We start from the raw sequence: 26,972 nt of genomic DNA on the forward strand, positions 1-26,972 counted from the left end.
AGGAACCCAGAAGGATGGGGAAGGAGTATGAGTTTTGAAGAAGCTACATTGTATTACACATTTGCATAGCCACCAGAAACAGGAATTCAAACTTGAGAAAAACAGTGATCACCCAACCACTAAAGTTTTGAAACAGGGATAGGTATACAAATAAATATATTACACTCAAGCTTATACTTAAAAATTACTTCCCCTCCAATGTCATTAATTCATATCCATACCCATACCCATTCATCCAACCCAGAACCTCCCCAGACCGACCAACCCCAACCCAGCCTCATGCAATCCAATCCAACCAATTGATCATTTTCTTCTCAAAACATAACTGTATCATGATATCATTCGTACATATAGTAACCATTCAGCCCATCTCAAACTTTTACTTTTTTCATCCAATGCAATGTATAACGCCCGCCAGCCATGCATGTCAATAAACTATTTAGCATGCGAAACGATTTCCGCATAAACATCATCCGGAATTTTCTTGATGATAGTAAGTGTAACTTCTTTAATGGTATCCGCTTGTAAAGGAGGGAAAGATCTGAGAATCTTCGTAGGACTTTGATTTTCATTAGTTGAATTCACATATAGTAGAAGCAACTCCCAGAACTTACCTAGGAGAACTCATTATTGATTGCCTGAGAATAACAAGTTGTGCCACAATGCAAAGAATATTGAGATGAGCACCATAGGCAAACAAGAAATCCCAAAGACGAAGTACCTCGGGTAACGGAGGGGTACATGCGCATAGAGTGAGTACTGAAGGGAAAGCATAAATTTCTGCACTCATACCCTTTCCAATCAGATAAAGACTCAATTTTGGATCAACAATAGCTAGAACTTTATCCACTAATGCGAGTCCTTTGTGAACACCATCCATAGCACCTCTCACATAGCCAGGAACTTCGGTTGTTATGAAGCGATGAAAGGCAGCAAATGCTTCAGATTCGCTACGGGCAGCATAGAGAAAGGGTGCAGCGAGTACATTCATGCCTTGAACATATGTACCCGGTTCTCCAGCCCCAACATCAGAACCTTCGGTTGTTAAAGTCAGAGCACGAGCTCTAGATCTCATACTTGGTGATGATGGACCTCGTTCTGGAGAACCTTGAATAGCCGCCTCCATAATCTGTCTATTCTGTATATTTCGGTATTCTGCTCGCGCCTCTTTCGCATCGTGTAACCTCCATGCTACTGCATTTAAAAGTCGGATTAAGCTTGCTTCACTAACTCGACGTCGAAAAAGAGGATCGGTGGCTAGAGTTCGAAAGGTATCGTTTCGAATTTTGGAATATGCGGGAGATGCACCGCGATGAATTAGAGATAGATATGCGTCGGTTTCAAGGGTAGGTGCATTGAGTAATATAAGCCAGATGTAAATGCGCAAAGAGGACTATCGACAAGTAAGTATTTATTGGCCGAAGTGGTGGAGTGAAAATGAAGGAATTGACACACCATTCCATCGCTATCACTCTTGACCCCTTGATCCAATATCTTCAATCTCATACTCTCCAAACTGCCAATTATATCTCCATCAGGGGGACCCTCTCTAAGTAAACGATCCAACGACATACTTTCTGTCGCAGTAAGTTTTCTGTTTGATGTAGGGCGCCTCATCGAAGAAGTTGGGACTGGAACTATATTCGTTACATCACTATTGGATCTTGCTCTGGAATGAGTAGTTGAAGATTGTGTGGCATCTTTTGGCACGGGCGGAATAATCTTTTGCAAAGCTTGCTTATGTTGTTGTGAGATCAGGGATGGTTGATTGAATGATGAACCTAGAGTGTGCGCGGACTGTAATCTTCTTAAAGCTCGGCGGGGAGATGCTGGCGGATTGAGTACGGAATGATTTGGAGGGGCCAGTATAGGAAATTGAAATGCGTCTTTGGTGGGGGATGAAGATGCCATTTTGCTATCGCATTGTTTGTTGATAGAGGATCGAGGATTAACTTATAAGGATGAAGGATACGGATTGAGTGATGGAGTGATACTCGATTGTCTGTTCTTGAGATCCAAGATGGTGATTATGACTATGTGAATACAATCATATGAAGTATGGTATCGTTCTATTTTCTATTGTACTGTCTGTTATCAAATTGAGTTGTTGTCATGTCAGCAGAAGTCTGAGCGAAGTGTGAAGTGTGAAGCGTGAAGTGTGAAGTGTGAAGTGTGGTTAAAGTGAAGCTGTGGCTGGTAAACCGCGAATTTTCGTGATAACACTTATACATACATAACTTACGACAACCACCAAAAAAAGCTACCTGCCTACCTAATGTACAAACCTACAACGATGTTATTGACACATCATTCATATATTGATTGAAGTAGCATGACAATGATATCCTTCTCAGTGTCTTTCTGCTTTGACTTCAATCCAACAAGATATCGATAAGGGTACTGGGTACGGATACAGATTCTGGAAGACCGCGAAAGGCCGCATGAAAACGATGGCACGTGAACATATGTCATGTGATATGAATCGAAATGAGTCCTCAACTCTTGGAAATTTGGAGGCAAGAGAGGAAGCTTGATCGGATTTTGAAAGCGTTCTCGACAATAATATCTCTCATCGACGCGGTGAATACTTTTTTATCGGCCCCAAACGCTCCATCCGCAGACCCTATTGTTAGGACTAACTCATATTGTATCTCCCAAGACATTTGGCTGACGGGAGGTTCCTTCATCCTCATCTCCGCGGGTTTTTGTTGGTAAGGGAAAGATACTATCTCCAGTCTGGTGGTCTCGATGTTCAATAATCCAAATACAATTTTGCACTCCATCCCATTTACAATATAGATCTCAGCTCAGAAATATTAGCTTTTAAGCCTCCAAGCCTTTCGAGCCTCCAGAATTTTGAAATTATTGTGATGTCTCGGAGCTTTTCCAAGCCTCTTCTCATTCTTATCGTATCTTATCGGATTGCGATCTTCATCCCTCCCATTGCATCATGAGGCAAAACGGTCATTGGGTGGATATTTCCCAATGGATAATCCGCGTGCTGCAACTTGCATTAACCAGGTTTGAGCTACCCTTGCCTGGTAATAGCCGAATCTACTGCTTGAAAGAGACAGCTTTGTAAAATTGTAGAAAATCTTGAAGAGCTGATCTTTTTTTATTCCCTATACAATAGACTCACAAGGGAATCAATGAGAAACGCCATATCAATGGTTTATCTCTTCATTTCTTCAATCAATCTCCCCTCTTCTCTTTATTCCTTGCCGCCAATGATTGGATAACGTACACAATAGAGTTTTCAGCTGTTCAAATTTCCAAGATTCCAGATAGAAAGAAAGCTTTTTTTTAATGTTTTCCTTTGTCTTCTTTTGGTCCCTGGAGATCTATCTCCTTCATCTTCGCTTGCCACTAATTTATAATTTCGAAAAACTAGATCAATTTTAGCGAATTGCGTGCTCGGCAAATACGTCGACATGTTGAAAATATTCCCACCTCGCCCACTTCATCCACTACAAGTCCATTTATTTTGTTCCGGATTCACAAAGAGCTGTCCCCATTTCCCTTGGTTTCCCTTGGTTCCCTTGCTCTCCTTGGGGTTTAACACGGAAGATCTAGGCGGAAACTCTGTGTTCAACCAAATTAAGATCGGGGTAAAGAAAGCATAATTATGGTAACAATGGTAATGATGATTACGTATCCACTAAAATGTGGTACATGTAACACTAGATCAACTCTGCCATGAAATAGACTGACAGGACAGCACGAAGTATACTACTGAGACTACCTATGAAAAGAAGAGAATTTTACAGTAAAGAAGAACTCCGCTCTGAGAAGAAATGGGTAAAGAAATGGCTAGAGAAATGGCCAGAGTGTATTTCTAATTCCCCCCTGATAAATGACTTCCCCATATTATTCGTACACCGAATTACTGTGGTTACGTTTACACCCAAATCAATTTAAGACATTTGATTGTGAATTGAGGTTCGAACTTATACCCTTGGTCCTTTGGAGATTGAAGCGCTTTTTCTAGAGTCTAGAGTACCTACAGTACCTCTTCTTGAATCTTGCATCCTGAGTCTCGATACATCTCAAAGTTGTAGGATACTCCCTACCCTGTTATATCAAGAAAGAGTAGCCATCCGCCACTGCCATCTCCACGTCCCCATAACCAGAAAATCAAAATTCTAGAAATTTAGAGAACACCAATTGAAATACATACCAAACCCATTCTTAGTTATTGTTATTGCATTATTACCATAAGTAGGTACTTTCGCCATTTTTAGATATACATCCATCAAACCACTTTGTGTTGTACCCTTGTCAACTAATGTCATCTCTCCAGCACGATCCCGTCACCACGAATATCCTCTTCCATTTTGAGACAAATCTCCCGCAAGTCTTTCTAGCTTCACAGTAGTATAATATTAAAACCCCCCAAACTCGAAGAATTTGCAAGCCCGCTGTTACTTGGCTTGACGTCTACTACCAAAGTATTTCAATTCAAAAGGCTCCAAATTCGGATCAGCCTAAGGTTACACACAGGGATTCACCTATTTACCTGGTCGTTTCCTTTCCTCTTCTCTCTTCCATCTTATTCATCCACGAGCACGCAATACATTGGTGGCGCACCCCCAAATTTCAAAGAGGTCAATTGCTGAATGCCACTCTTGGATCACGTCTTACCTTTTCAAGTCTTTTGAGAACAAAAGCCTCTTCTTGACAATCAGAAGCTGCACTATCTATTCCAGCTTTCGACCTGCATTTGAATAGTTCCGATGTCAGACAATTTTACTTTTTATTAAATCCCATTTTTCTTCAATTGTCAGATACAAAATCATCTGATTTCGACCCGACTTCCTGGGAGCAGATACGGCTATATCAGCCCTGCATCCGCTCATAAAGTTACAGATTCTTGGATAACCATCTGGGAGTAACTTGCAGATCGCCTTGTCATATCTGTCAGGTCAGATCTACTGACACCCACCCTTTGCGGAATAGCCTTTCTTTTCCACTTAATCTTCCGCTATCTCAGGTTTCACAGCCAAGTTGCTTTTTACCACAATGGCTGCTACCAAAGTTGGCCATGGATTGGCCAAGGTCCTCGGTATCAAACTCAACTATCGCGATGAACTCAACAGTCAGGAGATTCTACGAGGAGAGTCAGTCTTTTCCATTCAAACAGCCGATACATTCGTAGAGGAAGAACCTCGAAGTCTAGAATGGATCCAGGATACCCTCCCAAATCGACACGATCTCGCCGCTTATGGCCGCTCGCTATTTCCATTTTTAAGTTGGATTGGATGCTATAATATGCAATGGTTGTTTGGAGATTTGGTAGCTGGTGAGTAGTACCGCATACTTTCTCTTGAGTCTGATTATTAATGTCGATCAGGTATTACTATCGGTGCTGTCGTCGTACCTCAGGGTATGGCTTATGCTACCCTCGCTGAGCTCGAACCTCAATTCGGTCTTTACTCATCCTTCATGGGAGTTCTTGTCTACTGGTTCTTCGCTACGTCAAAGGATATCACTATCGGACCTGTTGCTGTCATGTCGACTCTCGTCGGTCAAATCTTGGTGAAAGCTGCTGTCACCCATCCTGATGTTCCTGGCCATGTCATTGCATCTTGTTTGGCTGTAATTGCTGGTTGCATCATCGCTTTTATTGGACTTATTCGATGCGGTTGGATTGTCGATTTGATTTCTCTCACTTCAATTTCGGCATTCATGACTGGTTCCGCTATCAATATTGCTGTTGGGCAAGTTCCAACCTTGATGGGTATCACAGGCTTTAGCTCCAGAGCTTCAACCTATAAGGTTGTGATCAACACGTTGAAGGGTCTTCCCAATACAAAACTTGATGCAGCCATCGGCTTGACAGCCCTTTTCCTGTTGTATACGCTTAGAGCTGTAAGTTGTGAACCTTTGCCAACACCTTGATCATTACTAATTATCATTTTTAAGGCTTGTAACTATGGAGCTAAGAAGTTCCCAAACCACAAAAGAGCATTCTTCTTCGCCGCAACTCTTCGAACCGTATTTGTTATTTTGTTATACACATTGGTTAGTTGGCTTGTAAACATGCACCATCGCAAAAAGCCACTCTTCAAGATTCTTGGTAAAGTTCCACGAGGATTTCAAAATGCTGCTGTTCCAGAAGTCAACTCTTCGATTATCAACGTCTTTGTAGGAGATTTGCCAGCCACTGTCATCGTTCTCCTTATCGAGCACATCGCAATTTCGAAATCCTTCGGACGTGTCAACAACTATGTTATCAACCCATCTCAGGAGATGGTAGCTATTGGTGTCACCAACATCTTTGGCTCTTTCCTTGGTGGTTATCCAGTTACCGGTTCTTTCTCTCGTACAGCTATCAAATCGAAGGCTGGTGTTCGAACTCCATTCGCTGGTGTCATAACCGCTGTCATCGTTCTTCTTGCTATCTACGCACTTACGGCAGTCTTCTTTTACATTCCAAGTGCAGCTTTGTCTGCAGTCATTATTCACGCTGTCGGAGATCTCATCACACCCCCAAATACTGTCTATCAATTCTGGCGTGTATCCCCTCTCGAGGTTCCGATTTTCTTCGCAGGTGTCATTGTTACCGTTTTTACCACCATTGAAGATGGTATCTACGTAACTATTTGCGTTTCATTCGCCGTTCTCATTTTCCGAATTATTAAGGCTAGAGGACGCTTTCTTGGTAAAGTCAAGGTTACTTCGGTCGGAGGTGAAATTGCCGAATATAGATCAGCACCTTTGGCCGACAATGGCACTTTCCCAAAATCTGATGCCACTCAATTCGAAGATTCTGGATCTCGAACAGTCTTTCTTCCTTTCGACCACGGTGATGGAACTAATCCAGAAGTTGATGTTCAAACTCCTTATCCCGGCATCTTCATCTATCGATTCTCAGAAGGATTTAATTATCCAAACGCCAATCACTATCTCGATCACCTTACCAATACAATCTTCGCCACAACCCGTCGAACCAACCCTGACCATTACGCTCGACCTGGTGATCGCCCATGGAATGACCCCGGTCCACGTCGCGGCAAAGCTCCTGAAGATCATAGCGACCGCCCTACCCTCAGAGCTATCATCCTCGACTTCAGCTCCGTTAACAATGTCGATATAACCTCCATCCAACAACTCATCGATGTTCGTAATCAACTCGATACTTATGCATCTCCTTCCGTCGTAGACTGGCATTTCACCTCTATCAATAATCGCTGGACCAAACGTGCTCTCGTTGCCGCTGGATTCGGATACCCAACTCCCGAGGAAGAAGGATCACACCGCTGGAAGCCCATTTTCTCGGTTGCGGAAATGGGAGGTCAGGATAGTGCGGCAGCAGCAGCAGAAGCTGAATCCAACGAGAAAGAAATTAAGGAACAGCGAACGCGCGAACGAGATCTGAGAAATGGAGATCAAATTAGAGGAGATAGTGAGAGTGGAAGTGGTAGTGATTTGAAAGCTGTGTCGAAGAACGTCACGAGGTCGAGAACGGCTGTTGTTACCGGTCTCAATCGGCCATTATTCCACGTTGATCTTACGAGTGCGTTCCAGAGTGCAGTGGCAAATGTCAAAGCGAGAGAGGCGTTTGAGGAAAGAGGAGGTAGGGATACTGGGGTTGTGGCTTAAATTCTGGGGATTTTAACGTTTTTGTTTTTGGATTGGTTACTTTTTTGGTCGTTTTGATACCACGAGTGCTTGGATATGATGATAAAATTATGGGGTTGGCAGGATGTTGGATGACTGTCCGGGCTGTTTCTATATGAAGTAATGGACATGTACCGGATTCGGATTTACGTCCTTGAATAATATATAAAGTTTTACTTTTTGTGTGACTACTTCATTTGTTGTTGTTTGTAACAATTGTGCTCTTCTATGGCGCATTAGTATGCTCTCATCATTCATATATAAGTAATATCCCTTTATTCATTATAACGCTTGCTTGATCCATATAAGTATTTTGCCCCGTTCTTTATCCTAGTCGGATAGATCTTTGACATTGTATCTAACACTATTTTATTTCTCGCCATTATGCAGTGTATCTTGGAGGGGTTTCTATACCACAGATATGGGAAATAGTGTGCAGTGCAATATGGGTATGAAAAGGGACTGACTAGTAATGAAGAAATTGGCAATGTGGAAGAGAACAAGCAGGTGTGACCAGTCGGCACAAGATTCAATTGAAATGACAACACAGTTCGCAGAATGTTTCAAAGACTTCAAATTCGGTTAAAGCTACTCTTCCTGAAATAGAACTATGATAGTACAATCATCTCTCATACGTCCAAGCCTGCAATTGCAGTTCAATAATGATCTCTCAAATTCGTTCATTCCATGAGCAACGAGTAGTCTGCAGTTCTAAAGTCACGATAATTAGCATGTGCAAAAATAGGTCGCGGTGTGGATTTGCTAATAGATGTTTACATATGCACATACTTTAGGTGTCTGACGGGAGAGAACGAGTGGGGGTCTGTCTAATAGAAGTCTCCGACTGGATTGGCAGCATTACTTTCGAGTTCCTCGATGCTAACGGGGGCTTCGCCCATGGTTGCTGAGCGATCGAGGAGTCAGTTGCAAATTCCAGATGAGACAAATGAATAGGGTGATTATCTTAACTTACAGTATGCAGAGGTTGGGGCTGCGAAAGAGTTGGCTATCATTCCGAGGAATAGGATAATGAAGATAGGAGTTTGCATTGTGGTGTGGGGGTATTTATGGAAATGAATAAGTAAGTGAAAGTTTTTGATCGGACGATAGATATGTTTGTTTGAAGTTACTGAATGTAATTATTCTGGGATAGATGCCCTCGGTGGAGGTCTTTATAAGTGAGTATCATTAGAGAACATCGCTTGCACACGCACCTGCTTCACTTCAAAACAATAAAGATCTTAGGGGTAACTTCTCCGAAGGACGTAAAGTTCCTGGTAAGAGGGTGACAGCTAGATGCTGAAGTTTAATTCATGATAGAAAACATAGAATTTTCGGGGGCGAGATTGCCGCCTACCTAACGACTTAATGCATCACCAGACACAATAGGAAGATCAATTTGCAGTTATGCATACACAAAGCATCATGCAACCCTCCAATGCAACAGACAATGCAGTATGAAATTTGATGGATGAAGCTGAGCGGTTCGGTGGTCCTCCCTGGCCAGCGATTGCGGGTAGGATTAGATAGGAGTTTCTATTTGGGATTATAATAACTTGTTTACAGGTTGTGAGGAAGGTTTGAAGCTCAGATATCTGTGGTCTATTTTATATGACGTACAAATTCCTTGTCTTGCATGTGTGTATGCACATGTATAGATAATTGAATGCACAGCGAGTCCTGAAGAAAGGGACAAATCTTCATTCTTATGCAGTGATGCAGATCTTGTTCGTTGAAAACGATATACTCGAAACCGTCTCTGGTCATTCTGTACCATAATTTGACCACACCAAAGATCTATGTGCTCCCTTATTACAGCCGTTCTGGTGTACCGGACTTCTTGTGGTTTAGGAAGGAGGTCTAGTGAATAAAACAGTACAACGTAAGGCAAGGCGTTGATAGATTTTCGCCTCCCCTCTGGACAAGTCTTCAGGCTATGAGGAATTACATGCACTGTCATCACTGGTCCATTAGCCATTAAATGCATTTTTTGCGCTTTACAACTTCCAACTTCTGAATTCCAGGGAAGGGGCCTAAAACTAGTATGAGTCGCAGCTCAATACTTGTGCATTAATCGGCTCCAATAGGGTAGAGCATTATAAGCCACATATGCACTCAACTACGAATTGGTGGTCTGTACATCTAATAAGGCACGGAAGTTATTTTCAATTTGTGATTTGGGTTGTGCTTACCTGACGAAGGAAATCAAAACAGTGGCCAGCGTGAGGTGGGTTGGGGGTGTATGGTTGTCTTCTAACGGCCTCCCAGAATGTCTGGCGGATGATTTTCTGCTCGGTGTTAGCACTCACATCTCTCAAACCTCAAATCTGCGGGAGTTTGGGAGAGAACATCTTACCACACAGTGCAGTTGATGGTATGCTTCAAGTAGGTAGATATTCTTGCTATTGTCGGTAGGAAGATGCAGTGAATCCGGCCAATTTCGTTGTTTGGACCACTCGCGATCAACGGCGACTAATCCATGCGAAGGAAGAATGGCATTCCAGAGTGCATCGACCTCTGTATCATTGGCACCACTGTATTCTGTCCACCAAGTGAAACTTCCATACGTTGTCGGCAGTTCTTCAGTTATAGCTGATGATTGACTTGTTAGTGATGAAGAAGAAAAACCTGGTGGGTAACTTACCAAACCCAGATGGGGTTGGAACTAATTTATCCTTTTGAAGGAGCGAGATTAAGGCGGCTCCTAGCATCACAAGTAATACGAAGTTTGAGAGAATTAGAAATAGAACTGGGCTTTTCCCTTGCGATCCTTGGCTTGAACGGCCCTCGACGTGTAGGGCTGATTCTTGACCTAAAAGTGTGTATAGTCTCGCTGATGGCTTCATCTGTGGAGGTTCCGGGACAAACACATAGCGAGCTTCAATTTGCTCAAGGTGGAGATCTGAGGGGTGGTAGACCTTCTAACACGGTGAACCAAAACAGCAGAGGCGAAGCGGATAGTAAAACTTGGCTACCGGTTACAGGGGTTGTCACAAAATGATATGTTACTGACCGAATAGAAGGATACACCGGAAGGAACGGGTGGCATCATCCGGGCTCCCCATGTATATATATTCATGTTCTATGAATTTATTAGTTGATTGTGGTGATGACGATCTTTTAATCGAAGCTGACACGCATGAGGTGTGTCACACATAAAGGCCGTGCCGTTCACCCACGTGTAAACTAGCCTCTCTTGACATTTACTGTAACATTGCATATCAACCTCACACCTACAAAATGTATGCGCCGTACGACATTGAGGAGGTGTTATTGAAGATAAGGCAAGATAGGCCCAACATGACATGGTCTATCATTCATACATTCAGTAGGGTTGATCATCTGAGGACATGATCATGAAGAAAAAGGATGCCCACCTCTCTCGAAATGAATTACAAGTTCCCTTAAGAGATTGAAGCCTCAATTATTAATTTGACAGCACTGAGCAATCATGAGAGCCACAACTTATCTTTTTCTGTTTACTACTGGAGTATTTCCCACTGTTTATCTTTACAGGAAGATCAACGAACACCTTGCCACCGTCGATCTCGAACGCAAGAATGGATGCATCAAGCCCAGAAAATATCCGCACAGGGAGCCCATTCTCGGACTCGACTTGTTTTTCAAGATGGGTAAAGCCATGAAAACAGGTCAAGTTTTACAAACAAATCGGAAACTTTATGATACCTAATGAAAAACATTCCAAATCAATTCTTGGGGAACGACAGTCATCAACACTTGTGAACCAAGAAATATCCAAACAGTTTTAGCCTTTTCCTTTGAGAATTTTGGCAAAGTCAAGGTCAAGCCAGAGAAAGGAGGAGGTTCTTTTGAGGCACAGGGAATCTTCACAGCGGATGGTCCTATATGGCAACGCTCTCGTGCTCTCATCAGACCCACATTTGCGAGGACTGAGATATCAAACTTTGCCACGTTAGAGAAGCATGTTGGTCGGTTTTTGGATCTTATTCCACGAGACGGCTCTACAATAGATTTGCATCCACTTACGAAAAATTTGGTATGATGACGACCACCGTTGCTATTATGGTGTCTATATTTACTTACTATTGTCTCGCGCAGTTTCTTGATATCTCAACCGAGTTCCTTTTTGGCGAATCGGTAGAATCTCAGTGCTCAAACACTCCTTTTGATTCTCGAGAATTTCTAAATGCTTTTGACATGACAATGCGTGGCCTCGGTGCGCGAATGATGCTTGGCAAGCTGAAATTCATTTGCGGTCGAGATATTGCGTGGAAAAGGGCCTTCAAGAAAGTACATGCCTATATTGACAAATACGTCACTAGAGTCCTGGAGAGTCAGAAGAGTGCAGAAAATATTGAAACAGAAGACAAGAGCTCCGCACAAAAACGATATGTGCTCTTGAACGAAATGGCAAAGGAAACTCAGGATCCGGTAGACTTGCGTTATCAGCTTTTCCATGTGTTTATTCCGGCCCATGATGCTACAGGAATTGCTGTTAGTGATATACTTTTTCACTTAGCTCGCGATCCAGACAGATGTAATAAACTTCGAACGGAAGTTCTGGCTGCGACGACTGCCCAGCAGACTCTGAGCTTTGAGCTTCTCAAGTCAATGAAGTATTTACGATACGTCTTCAACGAAAGTATGTTATCATTTTTGCTTAATATCATCTGAAGGTTCTTGTTTTTTGGGTCTTCTCATCGTTGCAAGATTGGGTATAGTTGATCTTTTCTACCAGGTCTTCGCCTTCATCCAACGGCAGGCTTTCTGCGACGAGTATGTCATAAGAATACCATTCTACCACTTGGTGGCGGTCCTGATGGTCAGGCACCCTTTCTAGTCCGGAAGGGTAGTAGTATCACTTGTGATATTCATACTTTACACCGAGACAAGACCTACTGGGGTGTCGACGCAGATGATTTTCGTCCAGAAAGATGGGAGAAGTTACTACCGACATGGGAGTACCTTCCATTCTCTGGAGGTCCTCGCATTTGCCCTGCTCAGCAAATGGTTTTTACAGATTCTGCCTACATTGTAGTGAGAGTGATACAAAATTTCTCGAAAATAGAGAACCAAGACCCTATGCCTTGGATGGAACGTTTCAGAATGACGGTCGAGAACAAGAATGGGGTAAAGGTCAAGGTGGCTGTAAATAGAATGGAGATCTAGTTGCACTTCAACGAGGCCTCCAAAAAAATTTAGTCATTACCCGAACCAAAACAAGATATGTTCTATGTAGCTTTATTTTAAATACCTGATCCAATCAATAGATCGGCAAGTTTCTTGAAGGAAGCGACGAACATTAAGTCTCGTAAACACGTCCAGTGGTATGCACGTTGAGGAAATCGTGCGTCTGAATTTTTGCGGAGATAAGGAGAGCTCTTTGATTTTCATCCTTCTTTTAGCTTTCGATTGATGAGGAAGAGCCTGCCATTAATTCCTCTCTTGGTCTCTCAAAAAGTCTCTTTCACAAAAACATTCGCCCCCAAAAGAATAAAATGCTACTTTGCAACAGCTCTCTCCCCCTTCACAAGCCTATAAAATGGGGTCTAATCGCAATAGTCTTCTCCGGCTATACTCACAAATAGTAACTAGGTCGGGAAACTCTAGATACCAAGTTTCTGAGAGAGTATCGGCTCCTAATTAGTCCATTGGAAGCTTGTGTGTTGTGACTGTTGATCATGTAGCTTTCTTTGGAAGATCGACACATATCATATTGATACCATGTTAGATGAAGGTGGCCCCTCAAATTAATCTGTCGTTGGTACGACGTCTATTGCAGGGTACTTTATTTAAATAAAAAAAGATTGATTAAGGAGGATCTGCGGTCAACAGTCTGCATCAATATTAAAAACTTGTAGCACCTACTCTTTTGTTCATATTTGACCAGGTATAAAATGTGCCCAAGTACTTTGGGGTTGGGTGAACTGCCACATCTGTACGGATGGTGGGGTTATCTTCTGCAGAAAGCCCAAATCAACAATCCACACCAAACATTTGGCTGGGGCACAGCGAGTTTTGTGTGTCTAGTTGACTGATTGTAATCTTCAGTATCAATGGAGCTCGTTCCTGGAAAGCCCACCCAACCTCTCACACAAACCTGCCCCGGATTACACTCGCCTTCTTCATTGATTATATTGAGAGACCTGCATTTCTTCAATGAAAGTGATTCTTCACCATCTAATCTCTTATTCAACGAATATACTTCTCGCTAATCATGACTGCTCACTATACTGGCTTTCTGAGCCATGTCACATTTGCGACTGAGAGATCTATCATTGCGCTAAGCATCAATATGATCTTGTTTCCCACTGTTGCTGTAGCATTGCGGTTTTATGTCCGTCGTGTACAGAAGGTTCCTTTACTGATCGATGATTGGCTTACTTTACCTTCGCTGGTCAGTTTCACACCTTAGGTTCATTTCTTCATCGATCAACAGTGCTGACTCTCATATAGACAATGGTAGTCGGCATGACAATATCTGTGATCATCGGTCGGTTTCTCATTCGTATGCATTGCCATTACATATTCTAACCGAACTAGGTGCCAAGAAACATGCACTTGGATATACAACTCACTATCCGAATGCACCATTGTCTGTCATTGTAAATTTTTCACCACCAGAGAACAAGATAACGCAACAGGCAATGCAGCATCCAAGATCTTTACAACAGCCTTCAATCACTAATTTTATATCTGCTAGGTTGAGTTTGCATGTGAGCTAATGCAGATCTGTGCTCTCGGTTGTGTAAAGCTCAGTATTCTATTCTTCTACCGCCGCATATTCTGTACCCCCAAAATAGGCCCCTTTCATTACATTCCTAAGTCTAGCATTATTCTCGTGGCAGCGTGGTCTATAGCTTTCTTTTTCGCCTTTTTCTTCATGTGTGGAAAGTATATTGATGCGCATTGGGGTACCATTGAAGATCTTGTTACTAAATGTGGCGAGTCTCTGTCTCTTCAGATGGGGCTTGCAATATCGGATTTTATCATGGATATCATGATTGTCATTATGCCTCTGCCAATGGTAGGACCCTGCGCATTCTTCTCGTCGAGTTTATACATGCTAATTGATGAATAAAGCTATGGAGACTTCATATAACACTTAGCCGGAAGTTTGCGCTTACAGGCGTTTTTCTCTTGGGAGCCGTGTGAGTTCAATTGTATGCAATATCATGTGTCTTGGCTGATAGTTCTCAGGGCTGTAGCTGCGTCTGCTACCCGAATGGTCATCTATATTATTGCAGCCAAGTGTCAGTATATTTGTACTTTATCGACCTCACCAGCACCAATCGAGCTAACATATGAAATTTTCGCAGCTAGATTAACACCAGGAATTGACCCTGATGGTAAAGCTTCTCTTTTTCTCTAGTTCTAAGTCCAATATTCTTGCTAACTCGCCGATCTCAACAGTGGATATTGCAGATGCCTATTACTGGGTGATGTTCGAATGCGGCTTTGCTTTGATCGCAGCATGTCTTCCTACCCTCCGCTTTCTATTCGGCAAATTTTCTCCCGATGCCCTTATTCGAAGCATTCGAAGTGCGATTTCGTTAAACTCGTTGCGCTCGCAACGATCACAGCATAGTGATAGAATTTTACTGACAGCAAAGCAGAAAGTGCGGAGCTTCTTGTGATGATGATGTGTATTGTTGTCGTGGCACTTCGATCATGTTGTAGATGGGTTCTATGCTTACGTCCATTGCTTTTACCATTTATTTTACTATTCGATTCCATCGTCTTGTTCCTTTAAAGGCATACTACAAAACAATATTATGGCAGTAGATAGTTTTAACCCTCTTCTCTTTGGTTGGATCCACCCCTCATGTTCAGAATCTAGGTGTAAGTTTGAATATCAGAGTAACACAGAAGCAGTAGACACTGGCAGTCTGCTAAATTTCCGAACCAAATTCCTGGCTCAGAAAAATCCACAATAATGATATAGCAGGCTCCATCCTCAACCTGAAGACTTTTCAGGGTACTTATAAAGTATGAAATAATACGTTGATTGCACTTACAAAAGAAAAAAGAGATGTAGGAAAAGAATATGCCAGAAACGCCACGTTAGTTGGTACTGAGGTACGAGAGACTATAAATAGTAGTGAAAGAATCTGAGATACATTCAGATCCTTCGGTGGCTTTGGACTGCATTCTGGTGAGATAAGCCGAGGCCAGTTGTAAATTTTTCGAATGGAGGAAAAGTCCTGTGATGCCAGGCTTGATCCGTCAGAACATGAACACTAAGAAGGCAGATCTTCAATCAAAATCGTATCAGCTAGGTATTATACCACCTAAACCTCCTGAATTGTCACTCAATACCGACCATTCTATCTACCCCATCCATCCAGTCCACTCCATCAGAATCAGACCAAATCAACTCCTTACTCCTCCTTATCCCTTATTCAGCATCAATAACCTTCACCTCCCTCGCGACCACATTGCAAAGCTCAACCCTGATCCCCGCCCCTAGAAGTACATGTATCCACATTCTTTGCGTATCGCTTAGTCTATCATTCTCGCTTTTGACTTCTACGAAGAGTACTTCTTTTTTCCTTCTCCTTTTGATAGTGTCTTGTGACCCGTTCTGGGACTCGTTCTTCACTTGCAGCTCTTTCTTTTCCTCCTCGACATCTTCGAGAATTGCGGTCTTGATATCTTTCTCTTCCTTCAATTCCCTTTTTACCGGATCTTGTTTCATTGGCTCATCCTCCACTTCATGCTCCACTCCATCATCCCATAAAAACAAATCCGGCACTCCACCCCCTCTCACCCTATACTCCTCCGCCATAACCCTCATCACCTTCCCCAACGCACTACCAAAAGCCTCCACAATCCCCTCCAAGTCCTGCCTTTCAAAGTCCCACCTCAAACCTACTACACACGTCTTTCTCTCCCCTTCTCTCTCCCAAACCTCCCTTATAATCCCCGGTGCCATTCCATTCTCAATCTCCACAATGCGATGATTGATTTCCGACGCTCGAGCTTCATAGAATGACTCGGTGTGTAAGTCTAGAGGGCAAGTTTGGTATTCTGTCTGAAATACATTGGGGATGTAAAGAAATAGGATGTCGAAAAAGAGGTATGCGAATAGAGTGCGTAGAATGCCACCTTCGGAGTGGTAGCCGCGGAACCCGAGGCTGCGATAGTAACTTAGAGATAACTGTTCAACGGAACATTCAGATGGGTTTGATGGAGATTCATATTCATCTAACCAAATGGTTTTGGTACTGCGTTGTCTCTCTTCAAACCCATTGGGTGCGCTGGATTTACGTCGGAGAGTTGTTGGTGTGAGATACGACTTTTTGATTTGAATTCCTTGAATAATTGTTTCGATAGGTTTAGAGAGAAGGACATGCTCAAAATCGTGTTTTTCTCTCTTAGGAATCTTGAGTGTCTTCTCGAGTTTACGGATTCGTTTCTGTAAGTCGTAGTGATAAATTGTATGACAATATCGATCTTGAAGACCTTGCTCACATGTTTTGAGCGAAATGCGTTTCCATTGACGTTTTTGTTGTTCTGGATCTTTGATTCCTGGGGTTGGGAGGAGAGTATACATATAGTGTTCTTCTAGAAGAGCTTTACGTTGATACCATGCACCCCTTCGGGCTGAATGAAAAAGCTTCTGAGAAAGGAGTTCAGTGAGTAAAGAGTATTCTTTTTCGTAGGACTTAAATCGTCCGATTACGTAGAGAGCTTTATGCACGATGCGTGTGTAGACCCATGCTGGAGAAAATCGGCGAAGGTAGCCACCCTCTCCACTTTCATATATGGAGTCTTCTTTGCGTTGTTCTTCTGCCAGGAGAATCTTCCAACGGGGATATATGGCTTCGAAAGTTTCAAGAACTTGGTCTAGGTCGGATTTACCTGGATGGCCATCGAGGATGTTGTCGACGCGGTATTGCGTTCGAATTGAGGCTTCAAATTCGAGGAGGGTGGAACGGGTGGGGAAGATATTGGTTGATCGTGAGACGATATAGGAGGGGAAGTTACGGCGGGAGATTCTGGCAAGAATGATTGTGGTTAGAGACTTATCGGTCCATTCAGTTGATCTGTAAAAGACGAGATGGACTCGTTCGAATAAGTTTAAAGCTGGTAGTGAAAGTCGTATACACGGTCCTGTGATAGCCATGATCTTTCTGAGGAAATGAGCATCTCTGTTCATATGATCGAGACTGTCGTCTTCTTCTTTTTCTTCGAGAATCGATCCATCTGGAGTTGTAGGATTTGATTTCAAAGCACTATCAGCTCTTTTCAGCCCAACATAACCGAGTCCAGCCTGTCTTTGACTTGTTTCACGAAGTGCTTTTAGTATATCAGCTTTATTTTTTCCTTGAACCTTGAGTTCTTTCGCTAAGCCCTTCAGTTCATCCAGGTTCAATAGGGATAATGCCTCATCTAAGGTTTTGATCTGATCTTCTGACGAATCAGCAAAAGTCAACAAGTCTTCAAGGACTGTTCCTTCGGGAGGTCCCAACTCTGCTGGATTGGCTTGAATTGTTGCGGTTGATTCCGGTAATACTCGGGTAGATTGCAGAACTTTCGAAGCTGCAGAAACATCCGTCAAATCTCCATGATAACCCAAGCGGGTTATGCGATGCCATGCCGAAGTTTTTCGTAAGAAAAGACGCACATACCTATGTTCGTCAGCTCTCAAAAGTCATAATTCAGACATAATAACTAGGCCTTACAAATATTGAGCTTCATAATCCAATTCTCTCCATTGCTTGAAAACTTCCATTTCCTTCTCATCGAACAGATGACCTTCATCCTCCAACACAGTTTCCAATGCAAGATTGAAAGCATCACTATAAATACTACTTTTACCCCTCTCCCAAGTCCTACCAGTTAACCTCGCTTTGAGATCATCTGGAAGATTTTCGTTCTCGGCACGCATTGCTTCATATTCAGCAATCGCAGTCTTATTAATAACAACTGGTGGCAATGCACTCTCCAATTCCGTCACTCTGGGAGCCACAATCTGATCCGCTTCATCTTCCCCTTCATCTTCCGAATCGGGAATTTCCGTACTTCTGAATTGAATGGGACTTCGGCTTCGTGGGGATAAAGGTAATGATTCATCTTCATCGGAAGGACACCGAGAACTAAGATCATCACCATCTATACTCTCTGCAGTTTTCAAACGCTTCGAAGGTGGCAATAATTTATCTTTAAAGTCTTGCGGTATCTTACGTTGAGTTCTTCGATGTAGCATAACGTTGTGATTAGCGTTCTTAATTTCTTCGAGTACCATTATACCGAATGCTATGTATACAGAAGTACTTCATCCATCGCATACAATTTTATGGCAAGAACGTATCTTACATCCGCGTCTTCAAGCGCGTCAACCATTCCAATATACGCCTGAGCACGTTACCAGCTACCGTACGTCATTCACCGCTTTGGCAGAAAGCAATTCTCCTCCGCCCAATTACACAATCCAATCGTAGCGACATAAACCTATACCCAAACCTTCATAAATCCACACCTAACTCCACATCCAGCATGTCGCAACCCGAAACGCCATCACCCGAAATCAACCCTAATAGCACACCCAGCATCAGTTCAGCCGCGCATACCTATCAACTCGCGATGCAAACACAATCGTCCTCCACACCCCCCTCATCCACACCCTCCGGCGTCCTCCAAATGCCGGGCGCAACACGCGATGTGGTTATGGAAGATGCGCCTCTTCATAGACCTGCAGTATGCCTTATACTCCCCCAGACCCTGATCCTCCACCCATTCCTCCACCTTCTCCCTCCTCCTCCCACCCCTCACCCTCCCATCCTTCAAATTCAATTGGATTTTTCCTCTCGCGCCTGTCTTCTGCACTAGAATTTTCAATACTTACTCATACAACTCTCTTACAGTCTCCAGCCGCTGCAATTCTTCCACCCACTGCTCAAACTCAATCACAAACACATTCTCATTCACCCATTCTACCCCCCTCGCATCAAGTTTCCACTTCGTCTGCGAACATAAATCGCGAAACAGCTTCTCCAGCGCCCGTTCCTGCGCGCACCAGTACGCCAGTACCAAAGGTAAACGGGAATGCAGAGAAGGAAAATTCGTCGAGAGCTACTAGCCAACATCCTGATACGGGGCCGTCGTTGCCAACCGAAGCAAGTGTGCATGGAGCGCCGGCAAGGGTTTATTTGAATCAGACTGTCACGGGAAGTTTATTAGAGGGCATGAAACTATTAGCCAAGGACCAGTATGTACCTTGGATCTGCTGCTCGATAGGAGCCTCTCACGGTGCGTATAAACTAACAATCATTTCTTAACAGACCAAAAGATCCTTTACGGGTATTGGGAGAATTTTTATTATCAAAATCTAAGGAATTAGAAGGAGGGAATTAAAAATAGATGGAGTTTAGATATAATACCCCTAGGCACATCAAAATCGTTTCAAGATGGGCGTTCAAGGAGTGAAATATCACATTAAAATAATTGGAAAATAATTGAGAACAAGGCTGGCGCTGGAGGTATTTCTTAATATTTAATTTGCTATTTAGTTTTTATGCCAATATAGCAGTACTCCTTCTCAAGAAAGTAGTATAGTTCGTGATGCAATCAAGTCCACACCCCAACTCCATATCCATTTTGTCATGGTGAAACTTTTTATGCGACCATGGTGCTGGCAGTGGCACTCTCGTATCTCCAGGTTGGTGGGAGAACACCGACGGTCTTGTAGTAACGGGAGAGACGGTGGATACGGGATTCAATGAGAATCAAACGGAACTTGGAGTCCTTGTCCTTGCGGTTACGCTCGAGATGCTTGCGGACAGCGACGGCCTAGATTTAATGGATCAGTATAATTCAACGTTAGCTGTGAGGATAGTATTGAACGTACCTTCTTGATCAACATGTAAAGGTCCTCTGGGATCTCTGGGGCAAGGCCTATTTTGTCACTCTGTCAGTCTGTGACCAAGCAGAGGCGTTTGTAAAGATACAAATTGACACATCAAGGATGTACTATGATCCAATGATGGCATATATGGAACTATTCATGTATTATTGGATATCGTACCGTTGGACTTGAGGATTCTAAGAATCTTGTTACCTGCAGAAGTAAAAATGTTAGCATTCGTATTTCTTTCCAACTGAAATCCAACCCGCATCAATTGCAGAATGGGGAAATCAACATACCAGTAACAACCTTGACTTGAGCAATACCGTGAGAATCTCTCAAGACAACACCGATTTGGGAAGGAGCAGCACCCTTCTTGGCAAGCTTGCAGATTTGGTCAACGACTTGCTCTGGGGTGGTCTTGAGCCACGAAGGAGGAGCGCGGGAGTATGGGAGAGCAGAGGAAGATATTCCCTTTCCGTTGGAGTGAAGACGACCCATTTTTGCGGTATTTGTCGACGGTGATTAAACTGGTCGTTAGATTGAGATTGTCGAGAGGTGTTAAAGTTTTGAAAATGTTCGTCGTCGCAATATTATGTGTGTGGATTGTTCATCGCTTAGCCTACGCTAAGAGCTGGTATTTTCTGCGCTAGATCTAAAGTCGACTAGCGCAATATGAACATCATAAGAAATTTCTCAGGTCCAGAGCTTTTTATTTTCCCGACAACAACTTTGATTCACCAACAGAAGCAATGATCAATTATCATAATTGATTGAAGATCAGCCTCATCTTTTGTACTGACTATTCGGAACACTCGATTGCGGTGCGCTATCATTTAAATGTAAGAGATTCCCTTTCCATTCACAATCGGCCGAGAAGACACAATGATGATATTTCTTTTTACTATTTTTCTGGTACCTCTTGTTTTAGGACTCTCTGCGGAGGGAACAATGAACTAACTGAACATCTGATTAATCTTCTCGGTTGTTATTCTTTTATGATATTGTATATCTATACATGATCCGTAACTAACCTTGAAATAGAACACTTTTCCATCAACCAATTTCTCGCGTCGCAAAGGTCAACAATCTTGGAAAGCATGTAAGGTCTGGTGGATATCAGAGATGTCTTTGAAGGATTTTATTTTTGTCCAATATCAATGTGTCGATTTATATTTCGCGACCACGGGCAGCCTGGATTGACGGCATTTTGCAAATGATATTACCAGTCATGCTCTCTACTCAGGGTACAGGTAGGTTTACGAAGTGGAATTGTATCTTGAGAATCGTGTACTTCTTCAAGTGATGTGGTGCTTAAGTGGCAGGAGGGAAACTTGCACGCTGTTTTATATAGACTACAATAATGCTTTTTAATGACTTGTAATGCTGTCTGTCTATCTGATCGTCATATGTGATCGTTCTCGATTCAGTGATTTGCTTCACTTCGTCCCGCATGGCTCAACTGGAGTTTACGGTATCAATTTGCGCTCAAACGTCATAAAGTCCCATCAAGGGTTTTAATAGGTACCTACGTGAGCATTTCTATAAGCTTGTTTGACCTGTTCATCAAATCAAATCATATTCACGAGTGATCACTTTAAAGTCATCACATTCAGCCAGTAAACTTACTCCCTAATTTGTCGAGTGTTCGTCCTGGCAAGATTCTCTTCTCAATTTACCTTCCCAATCTGACAGACACACTTCGTAGCTAAGCGGCGACCTTCCTTCCTCCACATTAATCAAATTATACCTCTCACATAATTTCCTTCCAGCTCTCCTTGTGCCACTTCTCGAGATCTATATTCTTAATCCTTGACCAACAAATCCAATTCATCAGCCACCTCTCATGAATTATGAAGGCCTGCAAGAAGCATTTCCGTCACAAGCAGTTTTGAAACATTTTTGCTTTAGTCTAATGGAGTATTAGGAATTTATATCATTGGTATTCACGATGATTCGCCATCCTCTGCACTGAGATCCGTTTCTTCTATGGGTGTTCATTGGAAGTTGCTGTCTCTTTTGGTGAATTAGTTGGGTCCTTATATTCTCCTATTCATAAACATTTCAAGAGGTAAAAAGAGCACATATACTCCTAGCCCTCTCGCGCATCTCTACATTCGATTTTTGCTGAGAATAGACCACCACAAATGCCACTGCTTATAGATCATGACGCTCCATATTCCATTGCCTTGGCAACAATATTTACCAGGTCGATAGAAGTAAGTTAGGGTATAGAAACCATCATAGTCCTCTAGAACAGCTCCTCGATTGAGAAAATCAAAGGGTAGCTCGAGCTGGAAGTGTGAAGTATTGGATACGGGTGAGAAATAATCCAGCATAAGGCCGGATTTCAAGAAGGTGAATTTGAGGATCTAGGGGGTGTGAGAATGGATGTGTAGAAGGAGAGGGTAATACATACCTTTTCATCTCGATTGGACTCCTTAAGACATTCTCACACAGTAATTTTTCGACAAATGATGATATTTCAGCACATTTCCATCTCTACCACACCATCGCAAAATCGTTACGCCATTCTTCACCTCAAGATTCCTCATACCCCTTCAGCAAAATAAGAAGCCAACCACCTATTTGGCGTAAATTTCTCCATTTCGGCCTCCGCAGCAGCATTGCATAAGCTTCCATTAATACCACTCTCTTTCTAACTACCTGTATCGATAAAGAAAGAGAGTGTATGGATAACGGCTATGAATAGTATAAGTTCGGATGCGGTGTGATCCGCATTTTGCATAAAAGATTGGGTTTTGGGAGGAGAGTTAAGATGAATGATTTAAAGAAGGGAAGAAATGGGAAGGAGGAGAGAGGCACAAATATGTCTGACGAGTGAGAATGAGGATCTCGTGATCGTAGATTCTCTGGTTGGGTTAGGACGTTAGTTAAGCGACCAATCAAAAAATTGACATCATTGTCTATTGAGTCTAAAGCGGAAACGGGGGGGAAGATCCTAAGTAGATAGATATATTATCCATTCCGAGGCATTGGTGATTACGATCTTAAGCTCGATTCAAGGTTCTCAGACTCTCCTGATCTGACACGTGTGTATAGCAAAGTCTATGAAATATGAGGAATCAAACTTCAACTTCCGAGTCTTGAGAAGGAATCCTTGCTAAAGTACAATTCTAAAAAGTCAAAACCCCACTCTATGACATTCAAAGGAATCGTAGATGTGATGCTACGAATCGTGATGCTTAAGCGTGGTTTTCGCCAGAAAGCCACGAAGAGACGGGTCTCCATGGGTTATACTCGAGCATATGATCAAGAATTTCTTTTCATCTGCATCACTCGCTGTCTCTCGTGATTAGCCAGTACTGAACTCTCGTTATGATATGCAAACAATATCCATCGTCGGATTTCTGGTAATATCGGGCTTGGACTAGCTCACCTCTAGTACGGCAGTGTCATGCTAAAGAGAATGGATGCTCACATGTGTGAAGATCCAGAGTCTTCTTGGATTTAAGAATTAGGGAAATCATGCGAACACTGATGATACTGTAGTTCAACAGTATCTAGCAACTTCAGCAAAGTACGAGTTTAAAGATATTTGGCTTCTATTGGATGTTGTGGACTTGACTTATACCCAACGCCGTCAGAAGAACACATATACATCATAATCTATCACAGTGCAAACAGGAGTGAAATCATCAGATAATTGGTTTAGATATTTTTCTATTTGATGTTATCATAATACATACAAACACTACTAATAAAGTACAGATCGTCATTACATAGGCGGGGTATATCCCATACCTAATCCGAAATCTCGGGACTCGAGATCTCTATGTATACCTACTACAACTGTAGCAGTATTAGTACCCTCGAACCAGTAAGTTCGATGACCATTTCGGCCTATGAATGGGTATCTGGGTATTGTAAACACATTATACCCCATCCCCCTCCATAATTCTATCCACCCGGTCGGAGCCCTTTCGTTCCCGACCGGCATTTTCTCGGACAAAGGAAAAAGGGTTTGTTCCAGGTTTCGTCCTTTTTGTATCCTGACTTGATCCATGTAGGTGACTATACAAAGTCTTTTCATCCCGCGTGGGGTGATGAGCCGGGCTCTCTATTTCTTCTAGCTCCATCGCCTAGCCAAGCCGCCGAGTCGCCAAGGCACCAAACTCCTGTTTGACCCTTCGTGAGGAACAGTATGAAACATCGCTAAAAATGCTTGAAAATAAATAAAATATACATGTCGAACCCATATCAGAATTTGTTCGCGTTTGAATTCATGGGTGGAGCATATGTTGTGGTTGAATCCCATGATTGTGGTGGATGGGGTTTGGAAAATGAACGTGACGGTGATTTATATCTTGCTTCCCTGCCAAAGTAGTCTGGTGTTTCTCGACCACTTTTTCGAACGGGTGAAATTGGAGTGACGGCGTCTGGGGTTTCGTATGTCTCCATGTTCTTGCTGTCACGTTGATCTCGATCCTTGCTAAGCATTTCGTATGACCTGGGATCCTTGAAGGCGTGAACATCGGCGCTGACGAATTCATTGTTGGGCTTTATTTTTCCACGGTACATCTCATACCAGCCTGTAATCATTGCCTTTCTTCCCAAGAATATTGCTGCCCAGAAGCCATTGAACTAGATTACATTAGCACTTGAGTGAAATAACGACGGTAATGGTCAGAACTTACGGATAGCATGACAAGGACCGCACCAACGGTAGCCTCGTTCACAACTAGAGATTTCGCTAAAGGCAAACACTCTTCTTTACCTCCAGCAGTTCGTATCAAACATGTTAACCATTGCTCGGCTTTGGTGGGATCCTTGAGGATATTTGTTTCCAAATCATCCATGAAGACAAACACAATCGCAAAGAATGCGACATCAGCGATAATCACTAGTACAATAGCGATACCTCTCCATTGTAACTCAATCACTCGGCGAACACGACGATATGCTTGTCGTGGTGAGACAGTGCGTACACTGTTAGTATACGAAGGCAAAACTCCTGAAGTTTCCGTGGTGTTGGAATTGTCTGCGAGGGATGAAAGATATACTTTGATGCAGTAACCGAAAGTAACGAACTGGATGATAACGGTGGCGCCAGAGAAAATTAGAAGAGGAATCCAGAAGTCCGCTAAACTATTCTCGTGATTGATATGGCAAGTATCTCCAAATCGGAAGGAAACACCACTAAAAATCATTCCAAAACACAATGCAATGGCCGGTATTCCCCATCCAGTAGCAAGAGCCCCCCACATGAATGACTTCCCAATAATCACCTGCCAACAGATCTGTAGATGTAAGGCGAGGGATCTTAAGAAGACCCACATCACACCACACCAGCCTCCAGCCATTATGAATGCGCCGGAGATTGCACAGGTAAAGTTAGTGCTCATATCGTTCGGAGTGATCGCGTTATAGCATTGATCGGGGTTTGCGCTTAATGGTATAATGAATCCCAACTTTTGGCGAGATGTGTTAGGAAACGGTTTGTAGAAGGCACGGGAACCGGTGACTCACCTGCATCAAAACTGTAGCAATAACCAAGCAGATACTGAGGTAGTGCCTATGGGTCTTCTCAACTGGCAGAAATGCGAAGCATATCAACAAGTATATAGAACATATCATCGCCCCTACACTGACCCAATTTGCGGATTCGGTGAGGGTGTTGATGCTTTCACCGTATAACCATTCAGTCTGTGGGCATGGCAAGCAGCAAATGACCCCCAAGGTGGTAGAGCAAAACCTTCCATCGGTAACTATATATTGTCAGCATGGTGAAGCGGACCGGAGAGTATGCAAGACATACAACCACCCGTCGATGGGAAGAGATCTGCCTCAAGGAACGGCGCTGGACATCTGCCCTGGCCAAAAACTGTCGAATTAGAACCGCTCATTGTGGAGATAAGAATCAACAATCGTAATAGAGGGACGCCAAATCGATTGAAAATGACGGCAGCCGGGTGTGTGAACTTTCCTGATTCTCACACCGGACCGGCCGTATATCAATGGACGGAAGGAAGTGTAAAGACACTATATGATGTGGCGTTCTTCTCCAGCTGTCATGTACTTTTGGAAGTTAAACGTTTGCAATCGTCATGTGGTATATTACGAAACCAGTGATGGGAAAGTCTAGTATGTTTGAACGCTCGGTGGTGCGTAGACCCGTGGGATATAGTACTGGAAGAGTTTCATAGGGCCATCGCCAGGTGCTTTGACAATACTTCAGATGATATCAAGAAAGCAGAGAGAATTCAAAAATGGAACTGGAACGTTTGTGTATGATACAGAAATGAGAAAAATAGAAACCGATCCAAATGGACACAATGGGGAATACAAGCCTGCATATGTATAAGGCGACATAAGTGCAGTCTGAGTACCATAGGTGGAGTCTCGTAGCTTGGGACGCACGCGAGGGTCTTGCTCATGATTGTCCTCTGGCTCCATGATGAGCCAGGATTGGTCTTTCCTTATGCCTTCCTTGAAGGGACGGTAGGACGAATCCCTGTGGGAAGATGGTGTTCCGGCCAGCAAAAGACGCGGATGAAGT

General features: G+C 43.0%; 7 protein-coding genes across 7 annotated transcripts; 3 read left to right on the forward strand and 4 right to left on the reverse strand.

Moving 5' to 3' along the window:
• Nucleotides 1-435: 435 nt before the first annotated feature.
• On the reverse strand, nt 436-1,911 carry Bfra_003867 (putative mitotic check point protein; the record flags this gene model as incomplete). The annotated part of the gene is made up of 3 exons (XM_037334272.1): nt 436-559; nt 615-1,393; nt 1,456-1,911. 3 exons carry the CDS (start codon nt 1,909-1,911, stop codon nt 436-438), a joined length of 1,359 nt encoding a protein of 452 aa, XP_037194359.1.
• Nucleotides 1,912-5,019: 3,108 nt separating this feature from the next.
• On the forward strand, nt 5,020-7,602 carry Bfra_003868 (putative sulfate permease protein; the record flags this gene model as incomplete). Its single annotated transcript, XM_037334273.1, has 3 exons — nt 5,020-5,299; nt 5,351-5,868; nt 5,923-7,602. 3 exons carry the CDS (start codon nt 5,020-5,022, stop codon nt 7,600-7,602), a joined length of 2,478 nt encoding a protein of 825 aa, XP_037194360.1.
• Nucleotides 7,603-11,071: 3,469 nt separating this feature from the next.
• Nucleotides 11,072-12,771, forward strand: Bfra_003869 (putative cytochrome p450 alkane hydroxylase protein; the record flags this gene model as incomplete). The annotated part of the gene is made up of 4 exons (XM_037334274.1): nt 11,072-11,270; nt 11,349-11,638; nt 11,701-12,244; nt 12,341-12,771. The coding sequence occupies 4 exons, from the start codon at nt 11,072-11,074 to the stop codon at nt 12,769-12,771; spliced, it is 1,464 nt and encodes a 487-aa protein (XP_037194361.1).
• Nucleotides 12,772-16,000: 3,229 nt separating this feature from the next.
• On the reverse strand, nt 16,001-18,853 carry Bfra_003870 (putative coiled-coil domain-containing protein mtmr15 protein; the record flags this gene model as incomplete). The annotated part of the gene is made up of 2 exons (XM_037334275.1): nt 16,001-18,236; nt 18,291-18,853. The coding sequence occupies 2 exons, from the start codon at nt 18,851-18,853 to the stop codon at nt 16,001-16,003; spliced, it is 2,799 nt and encodes a 932-aa protein (XP_037194362.1).
• Nucleotides 18,854-19,104: 251 nt separating this feature from the next.
• Nucleotides 19,105-19,962, forward strand: Bfra_003871 (putative dpy-30 domain-containing protein; the record flags this gene model as incomplete). Its single annotated transcript, XM_037334276.1, has 3 exons — nt 19,105-19,305; nt 19,473-19,816; nt 19,890-19,962. 3 exons carry the CDS (start codon nt 19,105-19,107, stop codon nt 19,960-19,962), a joined length of 618 nt encoding a protein of 205 aa, XP_037194363.1.
• Nucleotides 19,963-20,093: 131 nt separating this feature from the next.
• On the reverse strand, nt 20,094-20,983 carry Bfra_003872 (putative 40s ribosomal protein s13 protein). The gene is made up of 4 exons (XM_037334277.1): nt 20,752-20,983; nt 20,633-20,665; nt 20,456-20,502; nt 20,094-20,397 (listed from the first exon to the last, which is right to left on the reverse strand). Exons 1-4 carry the CDS (start codon nt 20,951-20,953, stop codon nt 20,224-20,226), a joined length of 456 nt encoding a protein of 151 aa, XP_037194364.1. The 5' UTR covers nt 20,954-20,983; the 3' UTR covers nt 20,094-20,223.
• A 3,690-nt stretch (nt 20,984-24,673) lies between these two features.
• Nucleotides 24,674-26,319, reverse strand: Bfra_003873 (putative g-protein coupled receptor protein; the record flags this gene model as incomplete). Its single annotated transcript, XM_037334278.1, has 4 exons — nt 24,674-25,057; nt 25,111-25,884; nt 25,943-26,181; nt 26,232-26,319. The coding sequence occupies 4 exons, from the start codon at nt 26,317-26,319 to the stop codon at nt 24,674-24,676; spliced, it is 1,485 nt and encodes a 494-aa protein (XP_037194365.1).
• Nucleotides 26,320-26,972: the final 653 nt, after the last annotated feature.

Source organism: Botrytis fragariae (genome assembly GCF_013461495.1).
Source record: "Botrytis fragariae strain BVB16 chromosome Unknown tig00000045, whole genome shotgun sequence".
NCBI lineage: Eukaryota > Fungi > Ascomycota > Leotiomycetes > Helotiales > Sclerotiniaceae > Botrytis > Botrytis fragariae.